The sequence below is a fragment of the Melanerpes formicivorus genome, unplaced genomic scaffold (genome assembly GCF_026170545.1).
Source record: "Melanerpes formicivorus ecotype bairdi unplaced genomic scaffold, bMelFor1.0.p_v2 SCAF_13, whole genome shotgun sequence".
In the NCBI taxonomy this organism is placed as follows: Eukaryota; Metazoa; Chordata; class Aves; order Piciformes; family Picidae; genus Melanerpes; species Melanerpes formicivorus.
Genome location: NW_027142365.1, coordinates 7,519,966 through 7,534,008, shown reverse-complemented (window position 1 = coordinate 7,534,008; position 14,043 = coordinate 7,519,966). Strand labels below are relative to the sequence as shown.

The 14,043-nt window shown below is 43.4% G+C and overlaps 1 protein-coding gene across 1 annotated transcript in view; it reads right to left on the bottom strand.

Moving 5' to 3' along the window:
* Positions 1-3,429, bottom strand: part of DPP6 (dipeptidyl peptidase like 6) — a 527,947-nt gene extending 524,518 nt beyond the window's left edge. The window contains exon 1 of the mRNA XM_068145994.1: positions 3,218-3,429. Coding sequence (XP_068002095.1) covers positions 3,218-3,277 — 60 coding nt within the window. The 5' untranslated portion in view covers positions 3,278-3,429. The remainder of the gene's footprint in view (positions 1-3,217) is intronic.
* Positions 3,430-14,043: the final 10,614 nt, after the last annotated feature.

Below are 14,043 nucleotides of genomic sequence, written 5' to 3'. Positions count from 1 at the left end.
CATCACAGGCCTTTGGATTGCTGAATAAAAGCCAAAAGTCAGGAGCTGCAAGACGCAGTGCTGAAAACCCTGACTCCCCAGATGGAGTTAGCCTTCATTAATTCCTTCAAGAAATCTGTCAAAATGTGACAGCTCAGAACTGACCCCCAAATTCTTATGCCAGGATCTGAATAACTTTCCAATAGTGCACACGTTACAGTCAGTAAAAGCCTGCTCCCAGCCCACACAAAAAGAAGGTTGATTTCTACAGACAGTGGCTGCAGGGTTCACCTCCCCAACACATCAGAAAACTTCCTACCATGAAGCTTTTCTTTATGGCATTGGGGTGAATCCTCTTGCCTTCCTCCCACAAACTGTCTTAGCAAAGGCATTGGGATTAGTCACAGGCAGCAAAAAAGAGAGCATTAGAAGCTGTGTATACACAAACTATTCCTGAAAAAAATAAAGTAGTTCTCTCTAGCCAATAAATCACTGCCTTTCAATAGCACTCACAAGTCACTTAGAGCTAGATCTTGGCTAAAAAGCATTGCATAGAAGTGGACCCTCAAAAATTAGACATGCTTTAGTTACCAGTATTTGTATTTACAAGCAGACTATCTATTTAAGGGCTTTAATTGTGTCTCTCCTTTACAGTGCTACCTCCCTCACTCATCGCAACTGTGCAGAGCTGTGAATCTTGCACAGGTAACGTGAAGTCTAAGCGCCCATCACCAGGGTAAAGGAAAACTCAGAGCAAAGCCAGAAAGATGAGTGACCCTGCCCCACTGAGTTGGCAACTGCAACACTGAGTCAACACAAAGTTGTTGGAGGGAAGAGGAAAAAAAAAACACCCAAAACAACAAGAAGTTGACCAGTAGAAACAACAGTGCCAGATTTACCATGTATTTTTTTTCCCCTGCATTATTTGCTCAACACACTTCCTCTTGCAAATACCTCAACCCTCATCCATGGCTGCCTCTCATCTACTATAAACTTCCAGTTCTTTTGGAAATTCCTCCCATATTCCTTCCTTTCTCCAATTCCCTCCAATCTTCACACAGCCCTTGAAGGGCAAAGAACAGTCCATGATGTAGCTACAGTCACAGGATGACTGGATGGTTGGGACAAGATGAGTAAAGAAGATATTATCAGATTTCTCCTTGCTTCTTGGGTGTTAAATATTATATTATATGACAATTTTCCATACCAATAGTAGAAATTTGATATTTATAATACTTCTGTCAGTTTTGATTAACATAGACCAGTGAGTGCAGGAGTTAGATTAGGAAGTCAGACAAATCTGTGGGTTTGTTGTTTCGGGTTTGATTGGGGTTTGGGTGGTGGTGTTTTATTGCTTTGGTTTGTTTTTACTGAACATATCGCAAGCATTTCTGTGCTTTCCAAGTCAGCATCATAAAAACCTTGGCTATTCTGCCTCTTGTCTACTCCATCACAGACCTCTTTCAGATCAGTTATTGTTTTTCCAGCAGTATTAGATTTCTGAACTCCGTAAGATTTCCTTTCAACTGAATCAATCACGCATGGAGCTTTCCATATTTTAATTAAAACCCCAGAACAATCAATCATGTCAATCTTCTGACTTGAAACAAAATGTATCTATTTCTAATAAATACCCACGTCCTACAGCATTTGAAAATAAGGTGAAGATGCCTTCAAGACAAATACAAATGTCTCAGTTATCATGTGCTAAGAATATATATGTTTGAATCTCATCTCTTCCTTCTGCGTTGAAGTGTTAGGTCAGCAGCTTGATATAAGAAATTACTAGTGCTGTGCAGTAGACTTAGCTGTTCGACCCAAAACTCAAAGAAAACCAGCAAGTGCAAAGAAAGAAGGCCCAGCACTGCAATTACAGGGAATATCCATGGAAGATCTTCAATTTAAGGCCCTTGAATTATGCAAAGAGCTTATGCATGGGTTTAACTTCAAATATATGATTAGTCATGGAGCTAAATAATTTCAGCAGACTCATCTAATCTGTTTGTGTACTTCCACAGCCCTCATCATGTTGCATCTTTTAATACTCACATAGCCTTATGATTAGTGAATTTAATCCTAAAAAGACCATATGAGAAAAGGAAGCATAACTGTATTCACTTCGCAGAAGTAGAAGGATGAGGTAAATCTCTGTGTGTGAGTTACTAGAATCAGGTCTTCACTGACTAGACATTCAGTACCCAACCAGGTGAGCAGTAGCACCAGCATTTCAAACAGCAACACAACATCAAGTCCAGAAGACGGAACATGAAACCGATATTAAGAGATGAGATAAAAAAAGAAGTTTGCACTGCACCATTTCTGGTGAAATATATGTTTTGCATTTCTTCATATTAGTAATGAGATACATGTTGAAAACATGTCACTTTACAAAATGCTGACCTCCAAAAGGAATTTGAAATCTTAGGTGGGGGTGGGGCACGGGGGGAGGCATCCACCATAACACAGAAACACGGAGAAACACTTCAAAGAGTTGCAGAAGGAGCATCAGCAGCACTGTCTACTCGAGGGCACATACATTTACCTGACTCTACGTTGCAGTGCATCAGTATTGGAAAGATAAATGCAAGGGTCACATTCAATACCATCCAAAAAAGGTTAATGAAAATTTGATCTGGAGCAGGTATGAGCACCCAATTACCTTTCTGTTGAATTCAGCAGAGTGCACAACAATTTCATCAGTTTGTTTTTTTCTCTTTTTTTAAGTGCTATCATGAAAAGAAGCAAAAGCAGCAGATACAGACATACCTGGCCCCATGTTACACAGCAGCACTAATCTTTACCTTCAGCTCATTTAAACCCGTTTGAAGCAGGAGCACAAGTTTGGCCCGTTCCAGCACTTGAGGCTGTGAGGCCGCAGCATTCTCGGTCCCTAAAGCACCTGGTCCAGCACCTCCCCAAGCCGCAGCCTAAACAGGTTCACCCTTGCGCTGAGGGGAGCGGGAAAAAGTCCCTCGCGCAGGGGTGAACCTGTTTAAGCTGCGCTGCGAGGAGGAGGCTCCGGGACTAGGGCAGCGGAGACCCAGCGAGAGGTGCTGAACTTTGTGAAGTGATGGGCAAGCGGGGAGCGCAGGGATTGCTGCCCGGGGCAGGGGGAGGACGCTCTCAGCTACAGGTTTAGGGACTAGGAGCAGAGAAGGGGGAAGCCGGACAGCCCCGTTCCCACAGAGCCCCGCTGCCACAGGGCTGCGCGCCCCGCGCAGCCCCCACGCGCTCTTACCTTGGAGCCTTTGCCGCTGGAGCAGCGGACGTGGTTGCTCACCCCGGCCGTCTGGTTCATGCTGGGACTGGCGAGTGGGCAGCAAAGTTGTACTCCAGGCGCAGCACCCCGCGCAGCCTCTCCGCGCACTCACGGAGCTGCGGAGCGGGGAGAAGGAAGGAGGCGACGGGCTGGCCCCCCTCCGGGACTTCTCCCCCGTCCGCCGGGGGCTGCGCGGTGTCGACTCTCCCGGCTTCCCAGCGCCAAAACAAAATCCGAAACACCCCCCACCGCCACCCCCGGTCCGCGGCACGGCTTTCCTCCCCCGCCCTTCAAAGCGGAGGCGAGGCGAGCCCGGTTCTGCCCGCCCCCCGCCCTCCGGGGCCGCCGCGGCAGCGGGGAGGGTTGGCACGGCTGGCACGGCTCCGTTCGGCTCCGCGCCGTCCTCTCGCGCTGCTCCGCGGGCCCTGCCGGCCCGCGCCGGCTCGTTCTCGCCCCCAGCTACCCACAGCTACCCCTGCTCTGCCCGGGAGCTCTCAGTTCTTCGGCATTGTTTTTGTTTTAATCTCCCCCTCCCGCGGCGTGGGCAGTGGGAAATAGCATTAAACCCCTCAAGGGTTCTACCAGGGGTGGGTTTTGACCCGCTGATGCTTGGGTTGGTGAGTCCAGCTGTTTCCAGTGAGATACATGCTTGATTGTGTTCTGATTGACAGATGTTTACTTACTACCATGCTGCAGCACTCGCATCTTACTTTTTTTGCATAAGTGTTCTTCCAGGTATGCTGGAGTTCAGGGGGTTTTGATTTTGGTTTGGTTTGGTGAAATAAAGGCTGTAGAACCGACTGTGGTCTGCTGGTAAAAAAAGAAACAAAAAAACGGTGTTTAAGCTTTTTATTTATTTATTTTAACAACAACAAAATAACCCACATGATGAGTCATTATTCAGATATGCTCTCCTATCCCTGTTCCACCCCTCCACTTCAGCCCATGAGACCTGAGGGTGCCTCCTTTCTTCTTGCAACAAAAACTTTGTGAAATTCTACTGACAGAGTAACCAAAAGAAGGCAGAATCCCCCAACCCCACCCCCAAAAAATCCAACATCACCTATATCTGAGTAAGAAAGTCAGGGTAGCCAAGGCTAAAAGCATCCACACTTCATCTTAGCAAATCATGATTTATCTTTCTTAAGGATTAATCTGTCAGAATAGATTGTTTCAGGTGTTTTTGCTACATTTCCACAGCATACTTTAAAACCTTTAAATAAATAAAATCCTTTCTGGATGTTGATCTTTTTTCAGGTAAGAAGAACAGAAATGCTCTGGTTGCTCATTGTGCCAACACTGTTGTGGTGAATCTCAGCCCACCACATACTTAACTGTATCTTCTAGCCCTTTGGCTGAAATGGATTTAAAGGGACCATCATGGAGGCATTCAGTAGAAAAGAGCATGGTTAGAGCTACTGGCCTGTTTTCTCAGAGAAAGGAGAGAGGTCCCATATCTGCATCCTGTGCTCAAATGTCCCTTGCTGGTAGCAGGGCACACTGCTTCTGAGAAAAGTGCAAGCACCTAATGACTGCTTTGATAAGAGAAACAGGTCCCTCAGGAAGAAAAATCCAGCAAAAACCCCAACCCACCACACACCAGAACCCCCCACATCTTTTAAGAGTCACTTCTCCCTCTCCAAAGAGCTCTCATATTGTAAGGATTACCCTCTGCTCCTTAATCTTGCAGTGTCTTCTCCCCTTGATTTGCTGAAGTAAGGTGCACATCTCAGAAATGCTGCCACTAAGCCCTCCTCGGGGACAAGTGTCCCTTCCAACCTCCATGAGCAGAGTGCTGGTACCCTGGCTGAGCTATCAAGCACACACAGCCTCAAACACCACATTATTCCTATACCTTGCTACAGCCTCCTTAAGATGTTCAATTTTTTTGTAGTGATTAAGATTTGAAGTTTCCTGCTCCAGTGGTTTGGTTTTCCTGTCTTCCCAAGCAGAATGTCTGCTAATAAATCCAGCTCTATACTCTGAGTTGCAGATTTGATTGTCCCTGGCTATGTTACATTCTCTCAGTCTGGTTTGTTGCACTGAGACATGAAAAAAAAACAAAACAACCCTGGAATTATTTGAAGTTGTACAAACATGCTGAACATTTTATTATCTATTTTCAAAAAGAGGTAGGCAAGCAAAGTTGCCCAGAGAGATTTTAAATCTGTAGCAAATCCTTCTGGTCACTACATGGAGCAGGTGAAAAACCTGTACTTTCCCCCCACCTCTAAAGGCAAAATCTTCAGGGAGGGGGAAAAAATTTATACACACACACATATATATATATAAAATATATTCCTGCCTACACATTTTTTTCTTGCACCATAAACTCTTTCAATTACCTAGACTGATCATGGGAATGTTGCTTCATGCTGACTTATCCCAGTTTTGTCCTGAAGCAAAGAAGAATATGAAAGACAAGATTCCACTGCTCTTTCTTAAGAGAAGTCTCCTTTTCATTCTGCAGTCAGTCTGTTAGAGCAAGCATATTTTGTCTTATATTCTGGCAGGAAGGAGCCAAGGAAAATGTCCTACTTTCTCTCCTTTTTCCACTTAATGTCTTCCCCGTTAACTGGAATCTCCATTCTCCCCTAAAGCAGGCAAACCTTATGGCATTGGACCTCCCTTCTGTGTAGGAAAAGGCAGCTCCCAACTGGAATAGTGGGGATGGTTCTCAGGACAAGGTTTTTGCATCCAAAACTATGAGTAAGCATGTTGAAGTTCACTAGCCCTTGAGAGGAGTCTGCTAAAGGTATAGTGGAAGTGCAGCCTTTGAAATTTGGGAAGAATTGATTCAATTCCAAACTCTGCCCAGGTCCTGGGGGAAAAACCACTGCTATCCTCCTTTCCCTTTCAGTGCCTTTCCTGCTCTGAGGAGGAACAGACAATGCCACAAACAGCACAAAGTTTTCAATTGCCTGTGAGAAAAGTGATTTATAGATTAGTATTTGCAGACTGCTCAGCCAACTGTGAAGGGACAACAATACACTGTCATATAAGCTGTAGCATATAAACATCCCTTGGCATTTTACACTTTCAAAAGGATTATACATAAGCTCAGCTGAGAACAGTATTAAAAAGGAATCTCAGTCTTCTTTTTGGGAACATTTAGTAAGAGAGCTAATCTGTCTTTGGAGCTGAGTTAAAGCTATGCAAAATGGATGCCAGGAAAGTCATGCAATTGCAACATAAGATTTAGAAACAAAACAAAATGTTAAAGCCAAAATGATGCCATAAAATCAAATAATGTGTTCAGGGCTTTTTTTTCCCCCACTTCTTCAAATTCATGATTCACAGATGAACTCTGTGAAATTAAGGGAAAATCAAAATCAAGAGCTTTGCATATATGGCTTTTGGAGAAGCATCCAGCGTCACAAAAGTCAAAGAGAAAACCACAGGACTGCCAACACTGTTAAACTCAGCTAGTGTCAGGTTCCAGCTCAGACTTAGGTGAGGATCTTTGAAATATCTCCTTATAAGTTCTTCCCAGGAGCCTGTTTTGATCTAAATTTGAGCTGTCTGGGATGGGGGGACATCACTGCTCTGCAAATTCCAGGGGTTTCCAGATTCACACAATAATATGGCAAAGATGCAGCACTTCTGATTTCCTTTACCAATAGTTTTAGTAGAAAGCTGACTGAGATATTCTGAGATACTTCACCACTCTGCAATTTTGGCATCATCATGACTTGAAGAGCAAGGTATATCCATTTTGTCCAGGTCAGAAGCCAGAGCCCAGGAGCACAGAAACTCCAATGTGAACCTGAACTTGTACAGAGGTCAAAGTGTTGTAGAAATCATCAAGGTTCACCCTGCTCTCCACCTTGGAAGAGCAAAGAGATTAAAAGCCTGGTTCAAGGAAAATGCTTAGAGTAGTCAACATGCAGTGAGTGCTGAGAAGTTGAGAGAGCACAGGAGACCAGGAAGATGTGAAAATTGAGACCATGGAGTGCTAAAGAACACAATTCTGAAAATCAATGCAGTGATGGATCAGGAATGAATGCAAAAAGCACAGCACAGGAAGGCTATAATTAGATGATTTAGTCATAGCCAGGAGCCTGACTGAGCTTTTTGAATCCACTCAAGTGGACACAGTTAATGTAGAGTTTGGCTTGATTGTTACAGTTCTCATGGTAGCAATGCAGAGGAGGTTCACAGTATCTTTTAGTCTGTCATGGAAATAGAGGTTCAAACCCACTAATACACATTGTGGTCTCTCACACTTAGCAGAGAAATCAGGGTCTATAAGGCTAGAGGGCATATGTGCAAGGTGAACAGCATCTACAGGTAAGGGCTTTTTCTTAGCGTTGCTGGGGTTTGCACCTGCTTCTAGAGCTGCATTTTATTTTCTGTTCCACGGCTGCTGGGTAAGCAGATCTTTGGCCAGATGCATGAACACTCCCAGGTGAATGCCCTAACTATTAGGAATGTTTTAAGCATAGCATTATTAAGTCATAATTTACTCATTCCATTTAGTCCACGAGGTCTCCTTATCGAGGAACGTTATTCATCGGTACCACTCCAGCTCTCATTCTAATTTATTTATACTTAATGGCCTTTCAAAGACATCTCTCCACATTACTTTCAGGCACAAGAATATATATGAGAGATTAAATCACATCGTGATACATGACATGTTACAAAAATATTGCATAATTTATACAAGCTGAAGAAAAGTCATCCAATAAACTCTGCCATCAAATGCTCTTGAGCCCAGATTAAGGCTACATGAGGCCTTTTAATTTAATAGATCAATGAAAAATAATTGTATTCAAATCTCACCTTTACAGAAGAAGCAAGCTGTTTGAACAGATGAAAGATTGCTATATCTGTATTGAAAATGAAGGGTATCTGTCTAGCTGAAGCTCCAGCACTACCTTCCTCATGTGAGCGAGAGGCATTTCTGCAGCGATGCCATAATCCTGCTGACCACAAGGTGGTGCAACGTTTTGGCTAGGCACGAGTTGGGTGGCGCCTTCAACGGGCATCACTGACCCTTGCAGTGGTCCCTGTTTCATTGTTTTGAAACTTTTGAGAGCTATCGAACAGTGTACAAAATCCATAGAAATAGGAGGGAAAAAAATCAAACCAACCAACCAACAAAACCATAAAGCCCAAAATAAAACAAACCAACCAGCCCAAACCAACCAAAAAAAACCCACAGACAAAACACAACCAACCAAATAAAACCATAAAACCCAAAATAAAACAAACCAACCAGCCCAAACCAACCAAAAAAAACCCACAGACAAAACACAACCAACCAACCAAAACCATAAAACCCAAAATAAAACAAACCAACCAGCCCAAACCAACCAAAAAAACCCCACAGACAAAACTCAACCAACCAAACAAAACCATAAAACCCAAAATAAAACAAACCAACCAGCCCAAACCAACAAAAAAAACCCCACAGACAAAACTCAACCAACCAAACAAAACCAACCAAACAAAACCAACCAACCAAACCCCCCAAATTTACTAGTTACTTCTTCATAGAAACTTTTTCTTTGGAGCAAACCAAATGGAGATTTTTGTTTGTCTGTTTGCTTGTCTTTGAGCTCAGAATGGAAGATTTTTGTAAAGAGGAAAATAAAAAGTAGAAAAATAAATCAGGTGTTGGAGTGTTTTGTTTTTTTTAATCATTAAAATATCAAGATCTATAATATCTCTGCAAAACCCCCATATTAATAGTAGTTGGAAAGACTGTTGCAGAGTTGCTCAGAGGAGCAGTAGTTCAAATCCATTTCCATGGACTTTTCAGTTGCTCTCATGTTGTGGAATAGTTGTCTTTTGGAGAAGCAGCAGGAAACCCAGCATGGAGTCTTCAGTCCCTCCGTGGATCCTAAATATCAAAGATGGATAAGGAGACCTGGATCCACCTAATCAGAATTTTTGTAAGGGACAGGAATATTCTGATATCAGACCATTAAAACTTTCCAGCAAGATATATTAAAGTCTTCCTACAGCCTATTAAGAAAAAAAATACTATTTTCTTTGAGGAGGTGAAGAAATCCACACTGCCTTTACTGAACTGAAAACACAGTGTTTTTTGATGGTCAGTTTTGATGGAACATTCCCAGGCAGCCTTGGTTCTCATTTTTGTTCTGTGTGAACTACTTTTTAGCATGAAAGATGTGCAACACAGACACACAGTATCCCTAAGGCGACTGAAGCATTTGCTTAGATGGAAAAGTAATAGCAAGAAGATGTTTTAAGCTAAGATTCCTGAAACCAAATGAGTTATTCTGAATGCTTCAGTTACCGGACAACTGACCTGAAAGACCTTCCTCATTTTCACAAAGTGCTGAGTCTTGAGCTTTCACTCCCTAGGAACAGGTGCTTTTAAGAAAACTTGCCTTAAGGTCCTGAAGAAATCTAATAACAGCTTCTGACTTTCTGATTTACATTTAAACTGTTTATCTGGTCAACCTGCAGTGGAAATCAAAGTAAAAGATGAGCAACACATGATCCATCAGCCTGCAATGATTGCAGTGTTCTATACCACAGTCCCCCAGGAAACAGTGAGCATCTCTGTCTGGGTAGCCCCTTCTGGTCTGAAGGGACTTTACCCTCCATTTATCCTCCTGTTCTTGGTGGAGAATTGGGCTGAGGCTGATTTTGAATTGTGTATATATTTCCTTTGTACCTTTATATCCTTTTGAAGTTTGGTTACTTTTGTAAACAGCATTTTTCATTTAACCTCCAATTCAGTGGGAGTGTTTTCATTTACTCTTTTGGGGTAAAATACTTTCTGTCCTTTCACCCTGGGTAGCTCATGGCTCAAAAGAGGACACCTTTATATACCAGAATATACTAGAATTAGATGCTGTAATTGTATGTTACAGGTTATTAGTTTGTACTCTAAAAAAACAAAGAGTAACAGGAAAGAAAGCAGGAAATGTGTTACACTGCAAATCTCTTTCCTGCCCCATATGTCACAGTATTTTTACTCCTAATTAAACTATAGCAGGACTTTTTTACAGTGCTTCTTTATCCATTCTCCACAAAGAGGCATGGTCCCATCATTCTTCTGATGAGATGCCACCAAATAAATTTGTTATGCCACAAAGCAATCTGGAGAGAAGCTATTATCGGCTCTTCTACAAACTCAGTTTCTGGTCTTATTTAGAATAAACCTTTATTTATTTTTAGAATAAACCAAACCAGGTTGGAAGAGACCTTCAAGATCATCGTGTCCAACCCGTCAACCAATCCAACGCACCCAAACAGCTAACCCATGGCACCAAGCACCCCATCAAGTCTCCTCCTGAAAACCTCCAATGACAGCGACTCCACCACCTCCTTGGGCAGCCCATTCCAATGGGCAATCACTCTCTCTGTGTAGAACTTCTTCCTAATATCCAACCTGAACCTCCCCTGGTGCAGCCTGAGACTGTATCCTCTTGTTCTGGTACTGGCTGCCTAGGAGAAGAGACCATCATCAGCCTGTCTACAACCTCCCTTCAGGTAGTTGTAGAGAGTGATAAGGTCACCCCTGAGTCTCCTCTTCTCCAGACCAAGCAACCCCAGCTCCCTCAGCCTCTCCTCATAGGGCTTGTGTTCCAAACCCCTCACCAACTTTGTTGCTCTTCTCTGGACTCGTTCCAGCAAGTCCTTCCTAAACTGAGGGGCCCAGAACTGGACACAGTACTCGAGGTGGGGCCTAACCAGTGCAGTGTACAGGGGCAGAATAACTCCCTGCTCCTGCTGGCCACACTGTTCTTGATGCAGGCCAGGATGCCATTGGCCCTCTTGGCTGCCTGGACACACTGCAGGCTCATGTTCAGCCTGCCATCGACCAGTACCCCCAGGTCCCTCTCTGCCTGGCTGCTCTCCAGCCACTCTGACCCCAGCCTGTAGCACTTCATGGGGTTGTTGTGGCCAATGTGCAGAACTCAGCACTTGGATGTGTTAAATCTCATGCCGTTGGACTCTGCCCATCTGTCCAGCCTGTCGAGGTCCCTCTGCAGAGCCTCTCTACCCTCTAGCAGATCAACTCCTGCCCCTAGCTTGGTGTCATCAGCAAATTTACTGATGATGGACTCAATGCCCTTATCCAGATCACCAATAAAGATGTTAAAGAGCACAGGGCCCAGCACTGATCCCTGGGGCACACCACTAGTGACTATTATCTTGCATTATAGGAGAAATTGAACTTATATAGCAGAAATTTAGCTTAGGGAGGTACAGTGAAACATACACACTACCCATTTTTCAGCCTAACTGTAGGATGTTAAACTTTCTTTAGAGAGAGCAGAGCTAATAGTCCAAGATCTTGAGGTGCACAGTCAGCGTCTCAGTTAAAGACAGTGGAAGAAGCCATGCAGTTATGGTAAAAAAGTTTTTACAAAAGCTGTTCTGAAGTCTATTTCTCACCCAAATTTGGTAGCAAGAGCCAGCAGGCCTGCTGACTACCCCTGCACATAATTACTGGTGTCTTTACAAGCTGTTTATTTGTAAGAACATCTATAGCTCTTGCATGTGTAAATCTTCTCACACGTAAATGGCAATTTGCATGATTTGGCAGCCCAGTGGTGAGCCTCCATGTGCATAAATATGCATTGTGGCTGGGCTTCAGATTAGAGAAGTCTGATCCTACAAGGTCTTACTGAGCTTTGCAAAACTGAAAAGCTTTGTTACCCAGATGTTGCTTTGAAGCATTTTGACTGAAATTTTGCCTGTGGATTTGCATGGGAATAAAACAAGAGGAAAATTTGTCCTCTTGGAATGCCCTTACTGGGGGCATTGATACCATTTCAGTCATATTACAAGAAGTTGATGTGATAATTTAGTCTGGAAACTTAGAAAGGGCAGTGAAATTCCAACAGTGCATTTTGTAATGTCTGCCCAACATCAGCAAGCATTGAGATTTGAAGGCAGATTTGAAGGCAGTTTGTAAAGCAATGCACCAGGGACAGATTAATTTGAATTAGGATAGAAAAATATTTGATCACAGGTGTTTAAACATGAGTATTCACTTTCAAGTGTTTCCAGCCAGAGAGAAAAAAAGAGATGAGGAAGAGAACATGGATGGGGAAGAGGTTGGGAAGGGAAAAGAACATTTGGAGCCTTTTCTCCAGTTTGGGATTGAGATGCATTAGTGAAATAAAACAGATTTCAGCAGCAGCAGTCTTGAGAAAAAAACCAAAACCACTCAACGCCTCCTCATGTCCCTTTTGTGGGACTTTGCTGGTTAACAAGAACATCAATTTTACTGTTAATGCTTTGTTCAAGTCTTGGGTTTTGAGCTGTGATTTACAACTACATTCCACAGGAGGGCCCTAGCAGTGTTCCACATTGTCTATGGTTACAGCCACTCACAGCCTGCGCTCACTGGAGTGCTTGACGTTGGTTATGATAAGTATCAGGCCAGTAACCATGATATCTCTGTGTGCTGAAATTCTTACCTTCACCAGAATGACATTTAGAAAGGTGTAGCTTTGGGCTCATAAGAAATAGAATAAGAAAATTAATGCAGCTTTTGGAAAGAGCAATGCTGGAGAAACCTCTCTGGCTTCTTTTGGCAATACCACTGTTCCAATATAATTAATGACCACTCATCATACAGCAAGATATTGTGAGTTTGAACTCATTCTGAACAATTGTTTTTACCTTATATGGCCTCTAACATCAAGCTTGTGCTACAGGTTTTGACAGTAGTCAAGTCCTTTTTTTCAGAGCCATACATGAACCCATCCTAATAACTGTTTGAGGAAGAACCAGCTCAAGACATCTGTTAGCAGACCACCATGCTGGGAGATAGCACAGAGGAGGGAGAGGACTGCCAAAGACTTTCTAAAATGTGACTGTACTCTATAGGATTGAGGCATATGCATCTAGGTATTGTGGTTACATAACTCAGTATGGTCTTAACACTGCATGGAGCTATGAGGAAGTGTGGGGCCAGAACTAAAATCTGATACCTTTCAGGGTCTGTGATTGCTTTGTGTTTATCTTGGCTTGTAGATAAACTCCATACTCTTCGTACTCAAACTCCCATGGCATAAGTAAGCACAAGGTCTTCTGGGGAAGCCTGCTTAGCTGTGGTGGTGTGGACAGATTGTTGTATCTCTGAGGTTGCCAAGGGACCACATCTCTCCTGGAGAACTGTAGGAAAATAAAAGGAAAAGCAGAGGGAAAGACATACACCCCCCCATGGACAGACACATGGAGAAGGCAGAGAGGCACATCTGTGACCTCAAACTTTCACAGGAAATTTGAAGTAGCCCCAGTAGGAGAAAGTTGTTCAACAGAAGATTTGGCAGAACAAAGGAGACAGAATGAAGGAATTCACTATCTCAGATTACCCTGGCATTGATCATAGCTTTAGCTGCTGCTGGCTAGATCTCATCATAAGCATGTGTGAAAGGCAGGCCCATTGGTCATGGAGAAAGCCCCTGCCCACAGGGTCTGCAGGACAGTGGAAGGTGGTGTTGCAGGGAAAGAAGCAGCCAGTACTGGAGTTCTTCCTGAAACTGGTGTCTCATGAAACCCACCCTCTCCTTTGGATTTTGGGTTATGATAGCCAAGAAGCACTCCAGTTTGACACTTCAGCCCCCAACACAATGCTCCAACCCCTCTTCTGACTTGTGGGTTCTCAAGTGCACGCTTAGTGTTCAAAATCACCTTCATAAGAGGACACAGGTAGGAAATGGCCACTGAGGTAACAGCTCATGTAGTTGCAGGACTGCATCATCAAAAGTAACAAAGCAGCAGTAAATCAGAATACTTCATCACAGTGAACCTGTCTCTCTCTAGGAAGTCCTCTGCATGATACTAACCTTGAAGCTGACATTAGA